The sequence below is a fragment of the Scardinius erythrophthalmus genome, assembly GCF_964197995.2.
Source record: "Scardinius erythrophthalmus genome assembly, chromosome: 18".
NCBI classification, from domain to species: Eukaryota; Metazoa; Chordata; class Actinopteri; order Cypriniformes; family Leuciscidae; genus Scardinius; species Scardinius erythrophthalmus.
Window position 1 is genome coordinate 5,638,482 of NC_138238.1, and position 25,860 is coordinate 5,664,341.

General features: G+C 37.4%; 2 protein-coding genes across 8 annotated transcripts in view; both read left to right on the forward strand.

Moving 5' to 3' along the window:
- jakmip3 (Janus kinase and microtubule interacting protein 3) overlaps window positions 1-5,895 on the forward strand; it is a 34,978-nt gene extending 29,083 nt beyond the window's left edge. For 4 of the 7 annotated variants that reach the window (XM_081393244.1, XM_081393245.1, XM_081393248.1 and 1 more), the window contains 10 exons: window positions 509-607; window positions 846-944; window positions 1,868-1,921; window positions 2,040-2,105; window positions 2,213-2,281; window positions 3,207-3,284; window positions 3,419-3,625; window positions 3,853-3,918; window positions 4,106-4,171; window positions 5,436-5,890. In XM_081393244.1, coding sequence (XP_081249370.1) covers window positions 509-607; window positions 846-944; window positions 1,868-1,921; window positions 2,040-2,105; window positions 2,213-2,281; window positions 3,207-3,284; window positions 3,419-3,625; window positions 3,853-3,918; window positions 4,106-4,171; window positions 5,436-5,588 — 957 coding nt within the window. In that variant the 3' untranslated portion in view covers window positions 5,589-5,890. Of the gene's footprint in view, window positions 1-508; window positions 608-845; window positions 945-1,867; window positions 1,922-2,039; window positions 2,106-2,212; window positions 2,282-3,206; window positions 3,285-3,418; window positions 3,626-3,852; window positions 3,919-4,074; window positions 4,172-5,435 lie in introns of all 7 variants that reach the window. The other 3 variants (XM_081393246.1, XM_081393247.1, XM_081393250.1) reach the window with 1 other exon arrangement.
- A 2,812-nt stretch (window positions 5,896-8,707) lies between these two features.
- dpysl4 (dihydropyrimidinase like 4) lies at window positions 8,708-24,001 on the forward strand (the record flags this gene model as incomplete). Its single annotated transcript, XM_081392711.1, has 14 exons — window positions 8,708-9,067; window positions 13,006-13,094; window positions 13,257-13,441; window positions 15,318-15,482; window positions 15,633-15,694; window positions 15,960-16,040; window positions 20,050-20,118; window positions 20,789-20,909; window positions 21,016-21,172; window positions 21,544-21,685; window positions 21,950-22,120; window positions 22,331-22,510; window positions 22,641-22,812; window positions 23,698-24,001. 14 exons carry the CDS (start codon window positions 8,708-8,710, stop codon window positions 23,787-23,789), a joined length of 2,046 nt encoding a protein of 681 aa, XP_081248837.1. The 3' UTR covers window positions 23,790-24,001.
- Between the last annotated feature and the right edge of the window lie 1,859 nt (window positions 24,002-25,860).

Genomic DNA, 25,860 nt, shown 5'->3' on the forward strand with positions numbered 1-25,860 from the left:
TCCCCAGCTCCACCTGTGTAGATCTGCTATGGATAATTCATGAATGCTATATTGTACAACTGCCGCATGTCTTACTTCCTCACAGCAGTGTGTTGTGAAAGTATTGTGAAGCGCTTTGAGTATCCAGAAAAACACTATATAAATGTAACAAATCATTAATTAATTTATTCAGCAAAGAACAAACATATCAACATTGTCATATCCATTACCATGCCAAACACAATATAGTTTTGGAACGACATGAGGGTGGACTATCCATTTAAGTTTTTAAAGTTTGTCCTGTGTGACTTTAGAAAACTTGGTGTAAAGACAAAAAAACTGCTTCTTTGTTCAAGTTTTAAAGCCACACAGCCACCAAATTATAGGAATGACCCATAAATGACTTTCAGTAGTTCAGCTGTGGTGTTAATTCATTTCTTGAAGCCGCTTTCAGGCTCTGAACGCGGCTCATTTGTTATCTCCGACAGTTGTTCTGCTTTTTTAAACATTTTATGTTTTTGGCTCCCAGATTAAAAACATGGAGATGGAGGAGACGCGACTGAAAAATGAAATTCAGGATGCGAAAGACCAAAACGAACTCTTGGAGTTCAGAATTCTTGAGCTTGAAGTGAGTCTGACTGAAGATCTTTCTACTCCTAAATCTGTCATGTGTGAATTTCAAACACACATTTAAGGGCCTGTTTTACAAAAAACTTCCTTTCTGAATTCTTGACTAATAATTAGAAAATGTTCTAATTCTAAATTAAACTTACCAAGTAAGGATTCTGAGTTAAGATATTGCAGCCCCAGGAACAGAGCCACAGATTATGTGTAAGAATAACTGTAATGCTCCTTTTTTTCTCCAGGAAAGAGAGAGAAGATCTCCAGCCATAAACTTCCAGAGCATTCATTTTGCCGAGGGCACGAGTCCTCTACAGATCTACTGTGAGGCAGAGGGTGTTACTGTGAGTTACCCTGAACGATATGCCTCATGTCTCTATAGAGAGACCGGGGCTAGTTGTCACACGGGAGTAACTACTGTAGAAGGTTTTAATAATGAACGATCAGGTTGGGGCAAGTTGTCACAATGGAGGAAGATTAAAAAAATACAAATTCAATGTTTTTTTTATACATTAAAGTTTTTGTAAGCAAAACATTTTCCTTATTAAAATATTTACTTTTTAATAATTGTTTTACTCATTAAAAATTTACTCATTTTTTTTTATGTTATACTCCATATAACACAGATCCTCAGCATAATGCAGATATGTTGTGCCTTTTTACTTTGTACAGTATTTTATATTTCAGAAAAATATATATATTTTCAAATAAACTAGGTTCCCATTGTGACAACTTACCCTATATGTGACCCTGGATCACAAAACCAGTCACAAGTCGCACGGGTATATTTGTGGCAAAAGCCAACAATACATTGTGTGGGTCAAAATTATCAATTTTTCTTTTATGCCAAAAATCATTAGGATATTAAGTAAAGATCATGTTCCATGAATATATTTAGTAAATTTCCAACTGTAAATATATAAAACATGTATTTTTGTGAGTGAATGCAGCACAGTCGTGAACATAAATGGACAACTTTAAAGGCGATTTTCTCAATGTTTTAATTTTTTTGCACCCTCAGATTCCAGATTTTCAAATAGTTGTATCTCGGCCAAATATTATCCTATCCTACCAAACACCATACATCAATTGGAAGCTTATTTGTTCACCTTTTAGATAAGGTATACATCTCAATTTTAAAAAATTGACCCAAATGACTGGTGGTGGTGGTCCCATATGAGTGATCCAGATCAGATCTAATCTGCTGGTGTCTGGCGGAGGATTCATGGCATAATATCTCTCAATGAAACTCTTTCTCACACTACAGGAAATTGTGATCACAGAGCTGATGAAGAAACTCGATATTCTGGGGGATAACGCCGTAAGTGTATGTTGATTTCATATGTAAATGTGCGTGTTTACACATGCCTGGGTGTGTCTGCTACACATGCATATTTCTGTCACTGATGTCTCGTTTTTTCATTGGACGGCGCACACAGAATCTGACCAATGAGGAGCAGGTGGTGGTTATTCATGCCAGAACGGTATTAACTTTAGCAGAGAAGGTATGATCCGTATGTCTTCTTTAAAATGATTTCATTTGATGTGAATCTGTTTGCTGATCGTTTCATGAATGCCAGTGTTTGTCTTTTAACGTCTCTGTTGTGTCCAGTGGTTAGAGCAAATCGAAGTCACCAAGTCAGCATTACAGCAGAAAATGTTGGACATTGAAAGTGAAAAGGTAAATGCATCCATTTCATTACACACACATTCCTCTTATTTCACCCCAAAATAAAAGAAAAACGGTAACACTAGTTTAGTGTCCTGTTCTCACTATCAACTAGTTGCTTATTAGCATGCATATTACTAGGATGGCTGTTTATTAGTACTTATAAAGCACATATTAATGTCTTATTCTGCATGACCATATTCTACATCCCTTAATCCTACACAATACCTAAACTTAACAATACTAACTATTAATAAGCAGTAATTATGAGTTTATTGAGGCAAAAGTCATAGTTAATAGTATGAATTGGAGTGTAACTGAAAAAAAAATTTTGAAAAAAAATTATAAGTTTTATAATTAAGCAACCCCCCCCCCCATTCCAAACATTTTACTGTTGATTTTTATTGATGTTACTCATTAGATTGTCATTGCATTTAATTACTTTACAGTTTTTATTATTTTTATATTTTAGCATATACAGTATTTATATATAATATAAATAAATATGGATAAATATGGATATATATGTATATATATATGTATATGGATGGATGGATGGATATATATATATATATATATATATATATATATATATATATATATATATATATATATATATATATATATATATATATATATATATATATATATATATATATACATACATACTTTTTTTGCAGTAAAGAGAATTTGGTCAGGATTTGTATCATGAAAAAAAACAGGTCTAGTTTTTTTTTAATGCAAAACATATTTGAATATATATTTATATGTTTTTTCAAAAATGTATTTCCCCCTGTTGATTTTGGTTGAATATGACCTAGAATCCCTGACATGTTCTTTATAATCTTCATCAGATTTATTCACTAACAGGATGACTTTTGTCAATGCTGTGTTTTATATCAAAATGATTATTTCCTCTTGTCATTTTCCTCCGAAGAAACTCTTTAGCAATCAGAAAGGATACTTAGACGATGAATTAGACTACAGAAAGCAGTCTTTGGACCATGCACATAAGGTAAGGACTGTGTATCATGTTTTCTGTGTGACTGCAGAGGAGTGTTACTCTATGATGAGATGCAGTTCTGTCTTCCTGTGCCCTCTGGTGGTCACGCTGGTCATCTGCGGCCCACACTTCTGTGTTTCTCTCAGCGTATCCTGGAGTTGGAGGCGATGCTGTTTGACGCGTTGCAGCACGAAGAGACGGGCGGTAAGGTGTCCGAGATGCTGACCGAGCAGGACCGTGATTCGCTGAGGGAAGCCGTCGATCAGTGGAAGAGGCAGGTCTTGAGTGAATTACGAGAGCGAGATGCGCAGATACTCAGAGAGAGGATGGAGCTGCTACAACATGCTCAAGCGGTACCTGTCTGCGTACATCTATAAAAATGGAAGAGATCATGCTTATATTAATAGCAATGCAATGGTATATATGGATAATGTACATTTTAAATGTGTATATTTGCTGTTTTGACCAATAAATAACCATTCATTTTGCATATGCAAACACCAGATTTTCTGCCGTAAATATGAAGCTTCAGGATTTAGTGTTGCCTATTTGTTAGCTAATGATTTTCCTGTCTCAACAGAGGATAAAAGAGCTGGAAGAGTGGATAGAGACACAGAAACGACAGATAAAGGAATTAGAAGAAAAGGTAATCATATAGACCATTCATCTGTCATTTTCTTTCAAGGTCTGCACCATCATCTTTTCCAATAATATTTTTTGTCTCTTTCTAAATGTACTGTTTATTCTCTCCTCTTTGTTCCGTTGTGTTGTTTTTTGCGTTCGTTTTTGTTTCCATGTTCAGTTTTTGTTTTTATTTTTATTTTTTTCTTTAGCCTTCATTCTTTGGTCGTAGCTCTGCCAGAAAGCAGGAAATGGTGTCATCAGATCAGTGGACCCTGGTAATACATGCCAGCTCATACACAACATTAGATTATAGGACTTACATGCAACATGATTTATGATCTCTATTGTACAGTATATATATTTCCTATTTCCTCTTAAACTAAATTCAAATAAAAAAAGTAAATTTAATCAAATAAATGCAGTGTTGGTGAGCGAAAGCGACTTTTTACTAACCCCAAACTTACAGTATGAACTGTAGTCTTGCTGTGTGGTTTCTAATGTGTTTTGGATGGATGGATGGATGGATGGATGGATGGATGGATGGACGGACGGACGGACTGACTAATAGATGGATGGACGGACGGATTAATAGATGGATGGACTGACTGATGGATGTATGGATGGACTGATGGACGGATGGATTGAAGAATGGATGGATGGATGGTTGGACGGATGGATGGACGGATGGATGGACGGATGGATGGATGTATGGACGGATGGATGGATGATTGGATGGACGGACGGACGGACTAATAGATGGATGGACTGATGGATGTATGGATGGACGGATGGACTGAAGAATGGATGGATGGACAGACGAATGGATGGACGGATGGACTGAAGAATGGATGGATGGACAGACGGATGGATGGATGGATGGACGGACGGATGTATGGATGGACGGATGGACTGAAGAATGGATGGATGGACAGACGAATGGATGGACGGATGGACTGAAGAATGGATGGATGGACAGACGGATGGATGGATGGATGGATGAATGGATGGACAGACGGATGGATGGATGGACGGACGGACGGACGGACGGACGGATGGACGGACGGACGGACGGATGGACTGAAGAATGAATGGACTGATGGACGGATGGACTGAAGAATGAATGGATGGATGGACGGACGGACGGACTAACTAATAGATGGATGGACTGATGGACGGATGGACGGACGGACTAACTAATAGATGGATGGACTGATGGACGGATGGATGGATGGATAGAAGGATGGATGGATGGACAGACTGACGAATGGATGGATGGATGGATGGACGGACTGACGAATGGACGGATGGATGGATGGATGGATGGACAGATGGACTGACGGATGGATGGATGGATGGATGGATGGATGGATGGATGGACAGACGGACGGACGGATGGATGGACGGATGGATTGACGGACGGATGGATGGACAGACAGACAGACGGATGGATTGACGGACGGATGGATGGACAGACAGACAGACGGATGGATGGATGTCACCAGGTTGTAACTAAATGTTGTGTTTTTCTTGTGATCACAGGCCTCAAGTGTTCTTCTGTCCCAGAGGAGGAGTGTCACACACGTGCCATCAGGGGTCTCAGCGATCTCCTCTGTGCTGATACACTCTGGAACATGGACATGGAATATGGTGCTGTCTATCTTGTGGACTTCTAAACTATTTTTATCCTCCTGACCTTTTGAGCTTTGTGTGAGCTCTTTGCGTGTGGAATTTAAGGACTCTTAAATTGAAACGCTCTCTCCTTTCCCTGCTGAGCAGGTGGTGCTGGAGGCTGCTTCCCTGTGGAAGCCTGATGGAATGAGAGATGTTACGTTAAAAACCTTCCTCCCACTGTTTACACTCACTCTGCTTGGGTTCCCGGTGGCACTGGCCCTCCCTCCTGAGCTGAGAGTTAAATCCTGGAATTAAAATTATGTCTGTTTTTTTTTTAATGTACAGGAACAGTGTTTCAAATAAATTTCTCAGAGGAAGAACTAAGAGGATGTTTCTGCATCTTTTTCTGTTCATTGAAAATAAATTACCACGGTGGATTCTGAGGTAAATAAGTGCCTCTGAACGACCTCAAACTCAAGGTAAGCCAGATTTGTGCTTATACTTATCAATATGGTTAGCTTTAAGTCTATGTATTGTTTGCTTATAATGTGCGGGAAAGGGTAATTGTAAAGTGCAAATATATATATATATATATTAGACAGACAGACAGACAGACAGACAGACAGACAGATAGATAGATAGATATTATATAACATTGAATAAGTATTTATAATAAATATAGTCAGGTATATTGATTTTCATATTTGCATAAATCCAAAAAAGTTTTCAAATAACACACTTATTTTACATCTATGGAGATGTCACAATGAAAATTATATTTAAAATATTATTGTTATTATATTATATTACTAGTAGGATTTTTATGTTATACTTATTTCAAAGTTCTTCCTCTAGTTTTCTGTCAAAATACAAATATATGCGCAGGCTAATTTTTTTTTTTTAAATACTCTAAAATAGCATGTATTTTTACTCTTTAATGATTTTATATATATAATATGTATATATTTGTTGTGTTAATATGAATACAAATTATAATAATTTAGTAAAAAATAAAGAGATTTTTATTTATATTTATTTTTATTTATATTTATAGAGATAGATAGATAGATAGATAGATAGATAGATAGATAGATAGATAGATAGATAGATAGATAGATAGATAGATAGATAGATAGATAGATAGATAGATAGATAGATAGATAGATAGATAGATAGATAGATAGATAGATAGATAGATAGATAGATAGATACTAATATAAATAAAATCACAAGTAATATTTGTAAAAAATATATATATTTATATAATGATGTATATTTTGTAATGTCTGAATTGTCATGGGTTTTTTTTTTTTTGGATAAATATTTAACTGTCTAGTACATATTAAAATGGTTACTAAAAAAAGATTTCTTCTGAAGTTGTAAAGCAATAGTGAGGTCTAGCACAGAGTTGAACAGCTGAGCTTGTTGTTTTAGAAACTAAACTAATAGACATTAATGATTTTATGAACCTGGCATCTCTCTCTCTCTCTCTCTCTCTCTCTCTCTCTCTCTCTCTCTCTCTCTCTCTCTCTCTCTCTCTCTCTCTCTCTCTCTCTCTCTCTCTCTCTCTCTCTCTCTCTCTCTCTCTCTCTCTCTCTCTCTCTCTCTCTGCCTCTCTGCCTCTCTGCCTCTCTGCCTCTCTGCCTCTCTCTCTGCTGTGGACGAGAGAGATAATGCTAAAATCGAGGTTTTTGCCTCCGGCTGGTTCTTACATCTCACTCTGTTACATCTGCCACAGGAAATGCCATTGCATTACAATCAAAGAAAAACCCAGGAAGAAAATTCTCCGGAATATGGGCTGTGGCTCACAGATATCCACCAGTCCTTTGTGCTTTCAGAAATAAGGAAGTGAGAAGTAGATGTCGTTTACGATCATGGTCTTTGAAGCTTCTTTGAAACTCCTAACTAGAAAACATGCTGGGGAAAATAAATCATTTTTAATACATGATGTGAATTTAGAAAGAGCTTTTGATATGGAAATAAACAGCATACTGACTTTATTCACACATGCACTTTCCTGCTAAAACTGGTCATGGAATTTATGATTGATCGTGGCTGTTGCTGTCGGTGCTTTTTTTGTTTTGACTGAGATATTACACAGTTGTTGACAATGTATATTTTATGGATCCATTTAAATATGCACATAAAAAGTGGCGAGATCATCTCTTCGGTCAGGTATGAATGGTGATGAATCATGTATCTGTTAGATTAGATGAAATGCAAGCCCTCTTTCCTCAGGCTATTCTTAGACTTCAGCTATTGTGCTTTTATATGACCCATTCTGTCTGTAAAGTGTTTAACGCATTCACTCCCAGAGGCATTCAGCATATGGAGCAGGACTCCTTGTCCTTTGGGCACATCTTCAACCCTCCAGATGGACTTTCCCAGATCTCCACATGCACAGATGAGACCAGACACACTGTTAACGACATCTGCATGCATTTGGTAGAATTAGCATCTGTCTGTTTAACATGAATTACAATTTCCTAATGCAACACATGAGCTGATAAAACACTGATGGAGGATCAGAATACATCACTAATTATTCAAACTTATTTTTAAAGGTGATGCTTTTCATAAATTATTTTTTTGAATTATGATTTTTATATTTTTTATCACTATACATGCAGTTTTCAAGATCTCAATTTTTTATGAATGCTCAAAAAAAATGTATTGCAAAATCGCGGATGGATGGATGGATGGATAGATAGTTTTGTATCACTATGCAGTTTTCAAGATCTCACAATATTTTTTATGAATGCTCAAATAAGTATAAAAAAATTATTTGTATTGCAAAATCGCAGGGGATGGATGATGGATGGATGGATGGATTGATGGATTATAGATAGATAGATAGATAGATAGATAGATAGATAGATAGATAGATAGATAGATAGATAGATAGATAGATAGATAGATAGATAGATAGATAGATAGATAGATACTAATATAAATAAAATCACAAGTAATATTTGTAAAAAATATATATAATCGATTTACCTTAATCTCGAGGGAGCGCTCATGTCTTTGCTAATCCAGTGAGTGGAGGACTTCAGCACCACGCCTCTCTGGACAGCTCCTATAACAGCACCTGCACGCATGACAGTCGCTCTCACACACTCTGACTCATGGAATAAGTGTGTCCCTGGAATACTAGTCCGAAGATTCTTCAAACAAGCTTCCCATTTCTTCTGTGAGCCATGGCTGAGAGAAAACTCCTTCCACCGGATGATGACCAGGATTCCCTGTTGTCCAGACTGGGCACCGACAGCCCTAAACCCCGAGTGAAGTTCGGGGGGATGTTCTGTAACATCGAAGGAGCTTATGAGAATAAAACCCTGAATTTTGAGTCGTACAGCCCCAGTTCTGCCAGGAGAAACCCCCGGGGACGAGTGGACGATCAGAGGGACAATTTCAGCGACACGTCGAGCATGAGTGATTTCACCAGCGTGAGTCAAACACCTCCGAACCGAACACAGTCCAGCCCGTCCTGCAGTTCACAGGGACAGACCCTCGTGTACCCCACCGGACCCAGTCGCGTGCATAACGGGCGACGAGAGGTAATAACATATTCTTCGACTGTCACTGTTAATGTGTAGATCATGGAACTCTCACTGCAGTTTAAGATAAGCTATATTAAATTGGTAGCTATTTTATTCCAGCTTACATAATGTTTGGATCAAAGCTTTATATAAAAAGCAAGTGAAAATTGTCATATTTAGAAACATAATGCTTTAATAAAGTTGTTTTGGCCAATACAAATCAGGCTCACTCAGAGATGCTAAAGTTGTGACCACTGAGGGGGAAAACAGACTCGTATATATATATATATAGCATAGAGTGAGAGAGAGAATGTTGTTGTCAAATTACAAAAGAAAAACTTTTTTGTACTTTTTTTAAAGCAATTTATCTGTCAGTAATAATGGAGTATACAGTTATTTGAATCATTATTTTAATCTGTTTGCATTCAAAGCAGCATGGATGATTTTGAACTTTTATTTTATGTGAGATTTATTTTTCTAGTGCAGTGGACAGATACATAGATGGGCAAAATTATATATTTTATAATGTTTTCTTTGTGAGGTAATAATTTGTGCGTCAATGCCTTAAATTTGCCCCATTACTTCGCAATAAAGTAGGCTAAACGATTTTCTGAGATTGTGACCCAAGAATAAAATGTTCTTTAGCACGTCATAAAAAAAAAAAATCTTCGTGCTATCCAAAGTGTAAAATACATACATATATTCTCTTACTACTTTCTTAATAAATACTTTTTTTTTTTTTTTTAAGAATTGTGAGACTGGTTCCGCCTCGCCCCTGACTCTGAGTGTGTGAATACTAAAGCAGCAGATGGTGGGCAGACACAGACAGAGAGGGTGGGGGATCTGCTTTTGTCTACTGTGACTATTGAACCCCGGTAATCTTAAACTAAACTACACCCCGAACACTGACACCCGTCCACGCGCCCCGTCGCTGCGCCTTTATTCTGACGTGAGCAAAGATTCGATCATCATCATCATCGCTCGCTTCCTCTGGAATCAAAGCTCTGCTCCCACTCCGGTCCGGTGCCATGTCTTTCCCAGGCAAGAAGAACAACCCTCGCGTCACGGTAAGAAATGTTAGCGATTAAAACCCGAGGCCACCGGTGAATGTTTGCTGGCTGCATAACGCGGAGACATAGTGATGAGGAGGAGGATGATGATGATGGTTTTTATTGTGCAGTGATGGGTGAGCCGCCGCCGGCAACAACCTGCTGTCCTCGAAACACTGCTCAGAAAGCCGGTCAACATTTAAGAGCTGCACTAATGCATTTCATGATGTGAGAAATGCAAACGCTGTGCATGGGTCTGTGGTTCCGTGTTTAATGTGCTACGGTGGAGGCTAACGCCGGTTTCTCGTGTCCATTGTGTCTTTCTTTCATTCATTCATTCATGTCGGCTCGTATCGGTGCCGGTTGTGACTTCTTCGTGAATAGAAAATAGGCTAGGCCACCGCACTGCATATACTAACATCTAGTCTGTATATGTCCAGCAATAAAACCGCTGCTCCATTTCCGCACAGTGCACGCAATGTCAGAATTCCACGCGCGTCGCGAGCGTTCAGATCTCTTCTCTGGCCTAGACGTGTGACTGGGGGCCCTGCCCATGAGCCATGGCCCCTGGAAAGCATTTTTGGTGAATTTAAACCCCATTTTACAGTTCTAACCGCTATATGTCTATACTATATTATATGTTAATGTACCAACTCATTTGGCATATTAAAATATGCTTGTTGCAGTAAAATATCCTTATAAAAAATAATATTGCACAACACAATGAAAAGCCATAATGACTTTTTTGGCCTCTCCAGCAATTGTGGTCAATAATTTCAGAAAGACAGCACTTTGCGCACACACAAAACACCATAACACACATGATATTAAATGTAACACAACAGTTCTGAGTAGTTTATTGCTGAGAAAAAAAAATAATAATAATAATTATATATATATATATATATATATGTCCTGCTCCCCATGAATAATTTCATTAATTGATTGTTTTTAAATATTTTACAATTACTTTGTGAAACATAATTAAACATTCTCAGCAAACAATGTTTATTTTATTTTTATTTTTTTATTACTTTAAAATGAAAGTAAAATTACATGTATTGTCATAAAATGTAATTTTAAAATAAACACTTCTAAATTCTTTCTCTGTTAAAATAACATTCTTCGCAGTGTGGAACAGTCAGTATGGTGTACTTTTTTTAGGATTGAAAATTACAAAGGGGCACTTTACCCCATGTTCCCTATCATAGTTATTTTGTATAAAAAACAATTGTACATTAAAGAAAAGAAAGTTTGCTTTTATTGTTTATATGTTCTTGACCATGTCTGGTTCCAGTAACAAAAGTGATGTTCTAGTGTATTCTTTACCTAAATATAATGACTTTAGACACTGAAAGGGTTAATAAGCGAGGATTCATCCATGTGCACTGCAGGAGCGAGAAAACCCGGGGAAGAGCGCTGTTAACTCGGCCAAATTGGATCCAAATCCCTTCCGCACAATTTGGCATTGCAGCCTGACCCTGTCTGACCCACATTCAAAGCACAGTGAAACACATTTACTCAGCATGATTTTGGAAACATCTACATTACATTTTTTTTTATGTTGCGAATAACAAAATAATTGCATATTCCTTCATCCAATAATTCATTACTAAAGGCCCTGTATACTGTAACGTGAAGGGTCGTCCTGGTGCACACGACACTACCCTCGCTCTGTCTGTCTCGTCTCTCCTCAAGCAACATCATGGCCCAGAATCGGAAATACTCGGCAGGGATTTTGGCTGTGCCAGTGATGGGCCGCCCGTGGAAGTGTCACATTGCATTAAAGTGAAGCTCTGTGGTTTGCACGCCACCCTGGCACAGCGAGTGTGGTGAAATACCCTTTAGCAAGAGTCTAGAAAAGTTTATCTCATTTATTTCTTTATTTAGCCATGTCTGTTGAGACTTTGGCTGTGTGAGAGTTAGGTTTGTTGCTTTGAGTTGAGGTTGGCATTGTCTAACAGCACCGTGAATGATGTTTCATGCCTGGATGCCCTAACAAGCCCAGTTGTCTGGCATAGTTCCATGCCAAGGGTGAGTGAACAGGCATTGCTTTATCTGAATGCGGTGGTCTCCTGTAACTGGGCTTATGATTTGGACTCAATTAAAAGGACAGTGAAAAGTGTCAGTACCATTCCTCGCTATGCATTTATGCAAAACCACAGCAGTCATGCATGCCTAATGGAGTAAACAGAAAAGTGTTGTTACAGATGAATGGAGATGCCTGTTATCTTTCTTTTGTATTCTCTACCTCTGTCTGGGTTTTTATATTCAATGATATTATCTCTCTGATTAGTTCCTTAAAGAACGCTGCATATTCTTAATAGGAGGATTTGCATGCATTATACCCCTCTTTGTGCTCTTGTGCTTTGAAATCACTGTAAATCTATAACTAAAAGTCTCTGGAACTGGGTCAGCCTCAGCAGTTTCAGTGAAATTCAAGTCATCTGAGTTATATAAGGATGTTTTTGGTATCTAGACTCTGAACATCCATCTCCACTTCTTGGTGTGAGTGATGTCAAACCTGTTAAAAAGTTCAAATATGTCCATATGCGAATAGTTTTAGTCTCAATTATTTTATCATTTTTGTGCCGCATCCCACAATAAATATTTATAGATAAAAATAAGTAAATAGTTTTTTTGTTTGTTTTTTTTTTTAGTATGAGATCCAACCCAGTGGAAAGATGCACATATTCCTTCAAATATTTAATTTAATAATAAGAAAATACCCTAGAGAAAATATCTTCCCAATCAGAACACAATGGCACTTCAGAGCGGTTTCATTCAAAATCCTAGCTTTCTCATGGAAGGGTGAGTAAATATCAGAATGTTCATTTGTAGTGGAACGATCACTTTAAAGTTGCATCACAACATGCGGCACTAAATTCAGTCTTCTTTTTTCCACAGGGTGACAAACTCATCATTAAAGGTGGAAAAATCGTAAATGATGACCAGTCATTTTATGCCGACATTTACATTGAAGATGGAACCATTAAGTAAGATTTCATTATTTTTCAAATCTACATATATATTGCATACATAAAGTTGATTGCGATATTATATATTTCAAATTTCATTTAGCATATCCTTTATCCGAAGCGACTTACAAATGAGCAACATCTCAAGAAATGTTTATTTTGCATTATTCTGACTGGTAGGCAGATTGGCGAGAACCTCATCGTACCTACTGGTGTGAAGACAGTGGATGCCTATGGGCACATTGTGATCCCAGGAGGCATCGATGTGAACACATGTCTACAGGCCCCTCACCTGGGCATGACCCCGGCCGACGACTTCTATCATGGCACCAGTGCTGCTCTGGCTGGAGGAACCACCATGATCAGTATGTCATCTCATCAACATCTCATATGAAGAGAGCAGAAGACTTTCAGTAGTTAACAGATCATTAAACTCAGAGTGGAAATCTAGTGGAAGCAGTAAGCCATTACTGTGGACCGAAAGGAGGGTCTCTGGTAAAAAAAAGAAAGAAAAGTGTGTGTGTGTCAGTAGTCAGTAGTATTAGGGCTTAAGAGCTTGTCGAGACACATAAAATCAGTAGAATTGGGGTCACAGCGCTGTCACTGTCTGTTCTCTTCTCTTCTGCTCAACTTTCCTTAGATACGCCACTGTGCTGTTATGAAGTCATTTAGGACAGAGTAATGTCTCCTTTACGGCATTTGCATTGTTCATTTGAATTGTATTTAAAGGGATAATTCACCCAAAAATTTAAATTCTGTCTTCACTCACCCTCATGCCGTTCCAATCCTCTTCTTTGGAACCTAAATGAAGATATTTTTATTGAAAGAAATAGTGATTTCTGTCCCTCCATTCCAGTCTTTTTGCCCAAAAAAACTCTGATGCTTCAAAATGTCCATTAATATCTTAAAATAAACTAATACAAACAATCCATGAAGTTACTCAATTACAAGCAGCTCATAAAATTGGCATACATTATTATATAAGAATTAGAAAAAAATAGCATGTCCAACATGTACCCATTTATGATCACAAGCATTTAAAGGGGTCATGACACTTTTTTTTATTATTATTATTATTTTAATATGTTCATGAGGTTCACTTATAGTTAATAAAGTTTTTTTGTGCAAAAAGCAAATATATATGTGTAAAAACCCTCATTCTGACTCCTTGTCTGAAATGATCCGTTTTTAAGGAGCGTCTCCGCAAATGCTTGTCAGTAAACGGCCACTGTTATGATTGGCTAACATTATTGCATAGGAATTAGGAAACAGTATCAACACACCATTGCTATTGTACATGAGTAAGTGTTCTGAAAACATAAAACCACCATTCACAGACAAAGCATTATGCAATCGTTTACTTGCAGTTTGTGATGCAGCTGCTGTCAGATCCAATACAGCTGACTGCCTCATGTCAGCAAAAGTTTCTTTGCGAACTCTCTATTACACTGTGCCTCATCTACAGAATCTGAAACCTCTACAGAAATGAGCTGAAATGAGCATGTCAAATCAAACGTTTCTTTATTTTGACTCTTCCATTCATCCTATCGTTGGGTTCTGTTTGCTTTCAACGTGACACTCGCATCCAGTATAGGCAAACGTCAGCTGTTGAACGACTGGACGCCAGTGGGCGGGGCTTATGATGCGATGATGTATAACTGTTCATCGTCTTGCTCTGGAGGCAGTCATATGTAAATGCATTTCCCAGTGTGATGTCACAAATCCCACAATATCCAAACGAGCCATTTTACATGGAGCTTGATTAAATAAATGCTTTGTTTATATTGGGGAGGACATTTTAAGCTATGAAACTTGCAGAATGTTTTAATGGTACAAAGACCTCTTATATGTCAGAAGATCAAGGCAAATTTGATTTCTCATGTCATGACCCCTTTGAAGTCAATATATAAAGCGGAAGTTGTGATTGTCTTTTCTTCCCTGTGATGCATATCCGACTTCTAGAACAAGTAAAAATGAAAGGCGGGACTTGATTTTGTCCATCGGGAGTTGATTGGTTAGATGTCGCTGCAAGAGGGAGGGGGAAGTTATTTTGGTTAAAGATTGCGAGGACACACAAAAAAAGGTGTGCATAAATAAATAACTTATAATAAATATAAAAAATGCAATATTCCATTAAAAAAAAAAGAACCGTCCATGTTGATTTCATGGTGACTTTAACACAGGAGCATATTAATCATGTGTTTTTCATCAGTCTCTGCTCGTCTTTCTCACTACCTTTAGTTGACCATGTTTTGCCTGAACCGGGTGCTAGTTTACTGGCAGCATATGACCAGTGGAGGGATACGGCAGACAAGAGGTCGTGCTGCGATTACTCTCTGCACATCGACATCACTCGCTGGCATGATGGGCTGTTTGAGGAGCTGGAGTCTCTGGTCAAAGATAAAGGTGATGTGAGAGTTCAGGTGTGACTTTGATATTTTTGCTTTCTGAGTTATTAGTTGTATTTTTTTTTAAACACACATAAAAACACATTTTGCATTCAGCTCTAGAAAGATACATTACATTATAATAACACAATTCTGTTTTTCTTTTTAGGGGTCAACTCATTTCTCATCTTCATGGCTTATAAGGACAAGTACCAGAGCTCTGATACACAGGTTTGTTGGCCATGTGATTCTGAATTTATTGTCCAACTTTAATTAGTCACATATACTGTACAATCTTAAATCGCAGAACAGTCAAAGAACAACATTTAGTAGAAGTAGAAATCCTTTGTAGCATTATAAATGAATTTACTGTCACTTTTGATCAATTCAATGCTGAATAAAAGTATTAAATTCTTTTAAAAAACTTGACCCAAACTTTTGAACAGCAATGCATGTTTATAGATCCTATTTCCAAGAGCAAACTCTGTGTCTGTAGATCTATGAGATGTTTAGCGCCATGAGAGAACTGGGAGCCATTGCACAGGTTCATGCTGAAAACGGTGACATCATTGATGAGGTAACTGTGATTTGTTAGCATTAAAGGGATAGTTCATCCAAAAAACAAAAATTCTCATCATTTACTCACGCACAAGTTATTCCAAACCTGTATGAATTTATTTCTTCTGCTCAACACAAAAGAAGATATTTTGAAGAATTTCACCCAAACAGTTGATGGACCCCATAGACTTCCATAGTATTTTTTTTACATACTATGGAAGTCTATGGGGTCCATCAACTGTTTGGTTACCGACATTCTTCAAAATATCTTCTTTTGTGTTCAGCAGAATAAAGAAATTCATACCAGTTTGGAACAACTTGAGGATGAATAAATGATGACAGAATTTTCATTTTTGGGTGAACTATCCCTTTAATCAAAATGTTTTCAATTGCTAATGCATTTCAGTAATGTCTTATAAAATATACAAGTTTCTTTCCATCCAACTGTCTTTTTCTCCGGTGAACGTGATTTCACCAAGTGCCACATGTTCCTGGATCAACATCTTTGTTGATCCTGGAACAACTTTCCAATCAACCAATCAGATTTGAGGGACAAGTTTACAGTTTATGTCAAGTTTAGGCTTAGAACCAGGGTGAGGTGCTTCGACATCAGTGTTATTCACCTATCATTTACCTCTTATTTTAGGGAAAGGTTATGGGCAGAGGTGGAAAGAGTAATAAAATATTCTACTCAAGTAAAAGTACTATTACTACAATTTTTTTTTACTTAAGTACAAGTAAAAGTACCGGTCGAAAAATCTACTCAAGTAAAAGTAAAAAGTAGCTCATTTAAAATGTACTCCGAGTAAAAGTAACTGAGTTACTTTTTTAACAGCGGGGGTGGGTTGGGGAGTCCCCCGAGTAGGGTTGTAAAGGTATGAGATTTTCACAGTATGATAACCGACTAATATAATGGTATTAAACAACTAGATTAAAAAGTTCGTCGAGACAAACTTTAAGTTGGCTTGAGAAAGCCGGACCAGAAAGTTTGAAGAAGTTTGAAGTTTAAAGTAGTTTAAAGTTTAAATTAGTTTGAAGTATAAAGTAGTTTAAAGTTTAAATTAGTTTAAAGTTTAAAGTAGTTTAAAGTTTAAAGTAGTTTAAAGTAGTTTGAAGTTTAAAGTAGTTTGAAGTTTAAATTAGTTTAAAGTAGTTTGAAGTTTAAAGTAGTTTAAAGTTTAAAGTAGTTTGAAGTTTAAAGTAGTTTAAAGTTTAAATTAGTTTGAAGTAGATAGATAGATAGATGAGTTTGTTAGTTTAAATTTCACACACAGACATGCTCACTAACTCTGTCTCACACACACGCACACACGCACACACACTCACACACACACACACACACACGCGCACACAGACACGCTCACTAACACACACGGACAAACACACACGCTCACTAACTCACACATACACACACTTTCTCACACACACACACACACACACACACACACACACACACACGCAGACACACGCAGACACGCTCACTAACACACACACACACACACACACACACACACACACACTAACTCACTCACACACTCACTCACTCAGACACACACACTCAGAGTTTATGAGTTTTGGGCGGTTGCTAGGGTGTTGCTATGGTGTTGCTAGGCGGTTGCTAGGGTGTTCTGGGTGGTTTCTATGTTGTTGCTAGGCGGTTGCTAGGGTATTCTGGGTGGTTGTTAGGCGGTTGCTAGGGTGTTTTGGGTGGTTGCTAGGCGGTTGCTAGGGTGTTCTGGGTGGTTGCTATGGTGTTGCTAGGCGGTTGCTAGGGTGTTCTGGGTGGTTGCTATGATGTTGCTAGGCGGTTGACAGTTACAGTAAATGGGATGAAAACAGTATTTTTGGAAACATTTGTTTTGTTTATTAAAATTTCAATAAAACATGTCTAATCAACTAATTTCAATAAATGATTATGAATTTGATTAAAGGAGTAGTTCACTTTAAAATGAAACCAGCCCATGATTTACTCACCCTCAAGCCATGTATATGACATTCTTCTTTCAGACGAATACAATCAGAATTATATTAAGTCAAGTCTCCTTCATTTATACAGCGCTTTAACAATATAGATTGTTTCAAAGCAGCTTTACAAAGATAATAGGAGATTACAGTAACAGAGAGTGTTTTGGCTTTACAGCCGCTCTAGAATAAAGTTATTGTCCAGCTAAAGTTAGTTTTTGATTCATTCATTTTTGATTGATTCATTCGTTGCGAAAAGCACATTAGTTATTAACTTAGGGGCCGCTAACACGACACCGCTTTAACAGAAAACAGAAAACTTTAATGTGTTCTGGCCGTTCATTTGCACGACACTACTTCTGACGTCATGAGTTGCATAAGTTGCGTTTAAGGTGTAAGTAGACTGTGTATGGTGTACTTTTTTGAGCTTTAAACTGATGGTTGCAATCCACTGCCATTATAAAGCTCAGAAGCATCAGAGTGTTTATTAATATAACTCCGATTGTATTCGTCTGAAAGAACAAAGAAGAAAGTAATATAGCCTACACCTAGGATGGTTTCAGGGCTGATAAATCATGGAGTAATTTTCATTTTCATTTTAACTACTCATTTAACAACTTATTTTTTATCATTAATAATTTATTAAAATGTTCAAGAACAATAGACTTCTATGAAATGTATTTAATTCAGAAAAATCCTTTTTGTTTTTATGATTTAAAACAAATATATTATCCAAAACGGTGGTAATCAAATCAAAGTTTAACACATTTTTTTATCCTTTTATTTTTTGGCAAAGTGCTGCAAAACAGATTTACTCAATTCAACCATGGACAAAAATCCTTAAATAATGTTTAAATAATCTGTATTATTATTGTTGTTGTTAATATTATTATGAGAAGTACATTCTATTGTAGGCCCACAACAGTTATGTCATCATTTCTTCGTAGTTAAACCAAACTTTTATTTTGATGGGTTGTAATGAAGTCCTGTTTCAGAGTGTAGGCTATTTGACAAGGTTTTTCTCAAAGGTCATTCTCTCAGAGCAGCTCTGGAGATGTTCATGTTTTCATGTTCTCATATTGTTTGTGAGATGCTGAAAACACTATTAGCGCGTCGCGTACTTGAGTATGTAGTAGACGAAACGGTTCGTCTCATTCGCACTGATTCACACAGACACGCATATTATACATTTATATAGCAGTCTCTTGTGATTTAATATATAGACTACAGACCATGTCGCAATTTGATTTATTGTACAGCTTTACTTTCATGTGATTTACGTGATCTGCGTTACTGTAGGCTAAATTCCATTTTCATGATAATGAAACTCCGGGATTCCCTCTGCATCACAGAAATCCTTCGACCTTAAATTATAAACGGGACATATCTTAATCTGCACGGAGGGATGGTGTTCCCGAACACGTTCTATGTGTTTCCTTCTTTTGCAGCCAATTTGCGTCCACAATTTTTGCAAAATGAATAGGCTATGCTCGAGCCTCGAGGACAACCACGCGTTCGTTTTTCTATATCCAAAGTATCCCCATACTTACCAGGGGTTCGCCTCACGTGTGTGTGTAAAGAATCTGTGTTGTCCGTCTCCATATTTTTTGTGTTTTTTTTGCGTGTCTGTTCTCCCGCCCTTCAATCAATCAATGCTGAGCACGAGCGCGCGCGCTGTTTTACCCATAGTAGGCTAGTTCATTTTTTTAATGTTTTTTTTTTTTTTTTTACTCAGTAACGGATATGTTTTTAAATGTAGCGAATTACAATACTTTAAACAAAACATACTTAAGTAAAAGTAAAATTACAGATTTTAAAAACTACTTAAAAAAGTAGAAATACACAAAAAAACTACTCAATTACAGTAACGCGAGTAAATGTAATTCGTTACTTTCCACCTCTGGTTATGGGTAGGGTTAGGTTTAGGGGTAGGGATAGGGTAAGGACTAAATTTTGTTATTCCAGGATCAACAAAATATGTTGATCCAGGAATATGTCTTGGCACAATCACGGTGACCCTTTTTCTCCATACTTGCATCCATTGTTGGTTTTGTTTGTAATCTCAGGAACAGAAGAAGCTTTTGGATCTGGGAATCACTGGTCCAGAGGGACACGTACTGAGCCACCCCGAGGAGGTTAGTCTTACCATGAAATCATAATTGACCATTCTTGTTGTTGCTTTTTTGGAATATTGCAGTATTTATTATAACCACAACCATCCAATAATTTCCTGATGGACAAAATCAAGTCCCACCCTAAATTTGTTCTTGTTCAAGAAGCTGTTTCACTCGGATATACTCGGATAAGCCATTTGTCTTATTAAAAGTCAGTGTACCATCAGAATGATTTTGAAACTATATTTCAAGTAAAAAAAAAAACAAAAAAAAAACGTATATACAGAAATGGAAGTTGCGATAGTCTTTTCCTCCCTTTTGTGGGATATATATTTGAATGAAACAGCTTTTTAAACAAGAAAAAACTTAGGGCGGGACTTGATTTGGTCCATGGGATTGATTGGATGGTTAGATCATTGTGGTTTGTTATTGGTGGATGTCATGTGAGTGACAGGTTGCCCCGCCCTCGTGCCAGTAAACACGTCATCAGAGAAGACAAGAGATCTCACTGCAAGAGGAGAAGTTATTTTGATTAAAGATTATGAGGGCACATGGAAAAAAAAGTGCACAGATAAATACTGCAATATTCCATAAAAAAAAAAATTTAAATTGCTATTTTGTATTTCATGGCGACTCTAAATCAAAATCTGTTCTAGCACTGGTTTACCCTGGTTTGGTGTTTGTTCTCCAGGTGGAGACTGAGGCTGTGTATCGAGCCATCACCATTGCTAAACAGGCCAACTGCCCTCTCTACATCACCAAGGTGATGAGCAAACCCGCTGCTGATGTCATCGCCAAGGCCAGGAAAAAGGGTACGAGTGTTGATAGAGCTGCTCTAAAACACTGCAACACAAACACAAAGAAAACCATGAGAAGAGGCAGTAAATATGTGTGTCATGTGCTCTGATTCATTTTCAGGCATGGTCATCTATGGGGAACCAATAGCAGCCAGCCTTGGCACAGACGGGTCGCACTACTGGAGCAAGCACTGGGCCGAAGCCGCTGCGTTTGTCATGTCTCCTCCTCTCAGCCCAGACACCAGCACTCCAGATTACCTCAGCTCACTGCTGTCCTGGTGAGCAGCAAACATCCATCCATCCGTCCAAAAAAAATACTATGGAAGTCAATGGGGCCCATTAACTGTTTGGTTACCAAACATTGGCCCACATCCATCCATCCGTCCATCCATCCATCCATCCATCCATACATCCATCCATACATACATGCATCCATCCATCCATTGTATCCATCCATATCTATCTATCCATCCATGCATCCATCCATCCATCCATCCATCCATCTATCTATCTATCTATCTATCTATCCACATATGTCTGTCCATCCATCATCCATCCATGTCTGTCTATCAACTGTATCCAGTACTTTGAATTTTTTTTTTTTATGTGTCAATTGAAATTCCTCCACTCTCATGTTTCATGTTTTCAGTGGGGATCTTCAGGTAACAGGCAGTGCTCACTGCACCTTTACTACGGCTCAGAAAGCTGTAGGAAAAGACAACTTCACCCTCATCCCAGAGGGGACTAATGGTATTGAGGAGCGGATGAGCATCGTCTGGGATAAAGCTGTGGTAGGTCTTCCTGATATTTTTGATAAATAAAAAAACAATACGTTTAAAAAACATTATATACTCCAACAGTACAAACGACTGTGCTTTAAAGTTTACATTCTTTGTAAAGAGCCATTCTGTGATATTTAAATCCTAATATTGGTCACGTCATGATGAATTCACAGGTCAAACATGAACTTTAGTACACAACAAAAGACTTGTATATGCTTGCATTTGTATGTATGTGACCGCTCTCTTATTTTGTCTGATGTTTTTGTCGCATAGGCCACAGGTAAAATGGACGAGAATGATTTTGTTGCAGTAACAAGCACAAACGCTGCAAAAATCTTCAACCTGTATCCTCGGAAAGGCCGGATCGCTGTTGGATCTGACGCCGACATTGTAATCTGGAACACCAAGGAGGCGAAAATCTTCTCTGCCAAATCTCACAACCTGGTATGAGAATTTCTCAGTGGCGATAACCAGTTAACAATGTATCCAACATCATTATACACTTATTCAACTATTGATTTAGAGTGGGAATTGTTCTACATTAGAATTCTCTCTGAACTGAACAGAATTCTGTTAAATCCTTGTAACGTTCTATTGGAATTTTGTGGACGTGAAATATAAACTCCGCTGTCCTTATTCTATGTGTGGCCGCAGACAGTGGAAATGAATATCTTTGAGGGAATGGAGTGCCGAGGCTTTCCTGTATTGGTCATCAGTCAGGGCAGGATCGTTCTGGAAGACGGGAAACTCAATGTGACAGAGGGTTCCGGCCGCTTCATCCCTAGAAAAGGCTATCCCGACTATGTCTACAAGAGAATCAAGGCCCGGGGCAGGGTAAGAATGTCTGTGTGTGATCACTCATTCCATGGGGTCAAATAACAGATCTAACACCCTCACAGGCTTTTAAAGGTTAAAAAGACTCAACTTTTGTATCCTGAAGGGTTACAAATCTTTTTTCTTGCAGATGGCTGATGCCCGTGGTGTTCCTAGAGGAAACTATGATGGCCCCGTCCATGATGTCATAAGTATGACCAAATCTGTACCTCCCACTCCCACCTCTAGGGGGCCGTCATGTCCAGGAAAGAACCCACTGGGACCGTCCAGAAACTTGCACCAATCTGGGTTCACTTTATCCGGTAATCACCTTTGTTACTGGTTTCTTGCTCCATCTTATACTGTATTTACTGTAGTGACAGGGTTCAAAGAAAGTAATTTCCTCCACAGAGGATGTATTTAATATTTGCACTGATCATTCATTCACTTTTTAAATTCCATTTTTATTGTCTTAACTAGTGTTATATTAACTAATTGTACGACTATTTGAAAGTTATATATACAGTACCATTCATTCATTATAAAAGGTATAGAAAATATAGAAAACAGTTATTTGAAATTAATAATATTTAACCATTTTTATAATGTTTGACTTTTTTTCCAAATAATTGCAGCCTTGGTGAGCATAAAAGATTTCTTTAAAAATAATGATAATAATAATTTTCTTATGATCTCAACATAAAACATTTTTTTCATTTAAATTGATTTCTGAGACCATGAAAAAAGGTTTAATAAAGGCTTTTAAAAATCAAAAATTACTTCTCCGCACCAAGGCACTTAAAACAAAGTGTATTTTAATATAATCAGTAGATTTATATTGATTACATTACTCAAAATCCTTCATGAGTTGTTCATCCCCTCATAAAAGATGTTAAGTTCACCGTCCTTGTAATTTAGCATTGCATTGTAATATATAATAATGATTTATCTTGGACCTTGGTTTGATTCATGGTTTTGAAAATTTTATTTAAGATTTTTTTTTTGTCTTTATGGCGAAAAAAAATGAAAAAATACTTCCAGAACAAACGCTGCTGAAAACCCACATGTATAATCTGTGAGTCTCTGTGACCACGTTTGAACAGACGTACTTTTATTACAGTCAACTTCTATTACATACAACTGTATTGTATCCAAACTAAAAACACAACAATGAGTTTCAACCTTTTTCTTTTTTCTTTCCCTCACAGGCACTCAAAAGGATGACCACATCCCCCGGCGTACGGCACAGAGGATCGTAGCGCCTCCTGGAGGCCGTTCCAATATCACATCCCTCTCTTGAACTTCATCCACCAGGGGATCCAACAGCAACAGTTCAGCTCCTTCAGCTTCCAGTTTTATATTACCCGTATCATGCAAATATTTAACTCAATAAATCCACACACTCACCCAATAGGCTATGCAGCAACTCAATATAGCTTTCCATGAATTCATATTCACTATAAAATATGCCTCCTCCTCTGGTCAGACTCACTCATAATGTAGCATGCTCCTCAATTAGAGTCACCCAGAATCCATTCTGCTTTAGCGTAGCAATAGCATTGATGGCGTAAAGACGGCTAGTGATTGTTGTGTGTTTGTGAACCACTGAATGGATCTCATTCTAGTGCTGCCTTTAAACCAGTGCTTTCCTCCCGCGACGAGACGTTTAAACGGCAAGAGTGTTTTCTGCACCAGTATAGTGTGGCGGAAATGACGTACTTCACCTTTAAGAGGCTGTGCTCTGTCATTGTGCTTTAAAGAAAAACGAGGGTCTTAGTGATAAGATATTAAAAAAGAAACCGTCATCGTTAGGTTTGTCAATGTTGTATCTAAGAAGAAAGCAAAAAAATGGATTGTAGACTTCTGCGTCTTACTGCATTCACGATTTACAGTTAGTTTTGAAAAGCAAGATGTCATCGAGCTGAGACTCATCACAGATGCAGCAATCAATGGATTTTTTGTATGTTTCTAAGATAACGTTTGGTGCTCTCCATCTATAGATCAAACACATGCCAATGTGTTACTGTGAGGAACAGTCACTTTTTGAATCCAGATGAAAGTTTTTAATTCTTTTGAGTTTTATATTCCTGTAATGCAACAGTCTTTTGTAGTCTTAACCAGTATTTGCTGGTATCCTCCATATTAGATGTACTGTAATTTTCGTGTGATATTTCCGAGTTGAAGGTGAAGGTCAGTGAAGCTGAGAGAAAGCGATCAGTGGATTGTCTTTTCTACCTTCTTGTTCATTCTGTAAATATGTATCTTTTTTTTTGGTTTTTCAGTTTTGTGCATGGTTTGCATGTCCTCAATAAAACAATGGCTAAAGAAAATAGCATTTTCTGATCATTTCACAACAGTGCTTCTGTAATTTTGTTTTTCAAAGTATAGTTTTTTCATTATGGAACATTATCCAGGTTTGGTAAATTTAATTCCATGTTTCTAGAATTATATTAAGGGCAGAACAGTTTTTTTTTATTTTATTTTTTTATTAACACCTTTATTCAGCAAACAAAGATTCATTCAATTGATCAAAAATGACAGTAAAGATATTCATAATGTTAATATTTATAAATCCTTTGCCATCCAAAACATATAGCCTATATTTTTAAATATAATAAAATACAAAGAAATTATTTTTAAATTGTAATATTTTACAGTAGCCTACTATGTTTTTGTTTTTTTACTGTTTTCCATGGTAAACTTCTATAAAAAAAATATATGGTCGACAGAGGTGGACAAAGTAGGCACGTATCGTACAATCCGACGTCGGGTTCTGACGTCAATCCGACTTTCATTTCCGCCCAAAATCATCCCCTGACTGACGTTACTACTTTCTACTCAAGGACCTTGACAGAAATGTAGTGGAGTAAAAAGTAAGAATTGTCTTTCAAATGTAGTGAAGTTAAAGGATAATTCCGGTATTTAGCACTTTGAGTCTCTTTTCTGGTTTGTTTTGGATGAACTAGAGTGGTGGACACAGAAATGTTGACGATGGGTCCTGTCTCGACTTTTTGACTCGTTTAGAATCGCCTTTGACCGCTTCAGAGTGGCTGGCTACGGGCATCCTTAAAACAACAACCCTTAACGTTCGTTTTCAAAACTGTGCAACTCACCGAGTGTTTGGTGTTCGTTGATGTTCCAAAACAAGTAGCGTAGCGAAATACAGTTTCTGTCGTGTTTTATTTGCCATTTTGTAAAATCCCATTGAATTTTCATTCTTTCAGTCATTGCTCGTTGATATTACTGCGCTTCAGACTCAAATATGGTCGATCGAGCGGAAGTTTATAGGCTACGCGGTTGTGAGGTAAAAATAGTTCCACTATATCAACACGGATTGAAATCATACATTGCGCCGATATATTTGTTTTTAA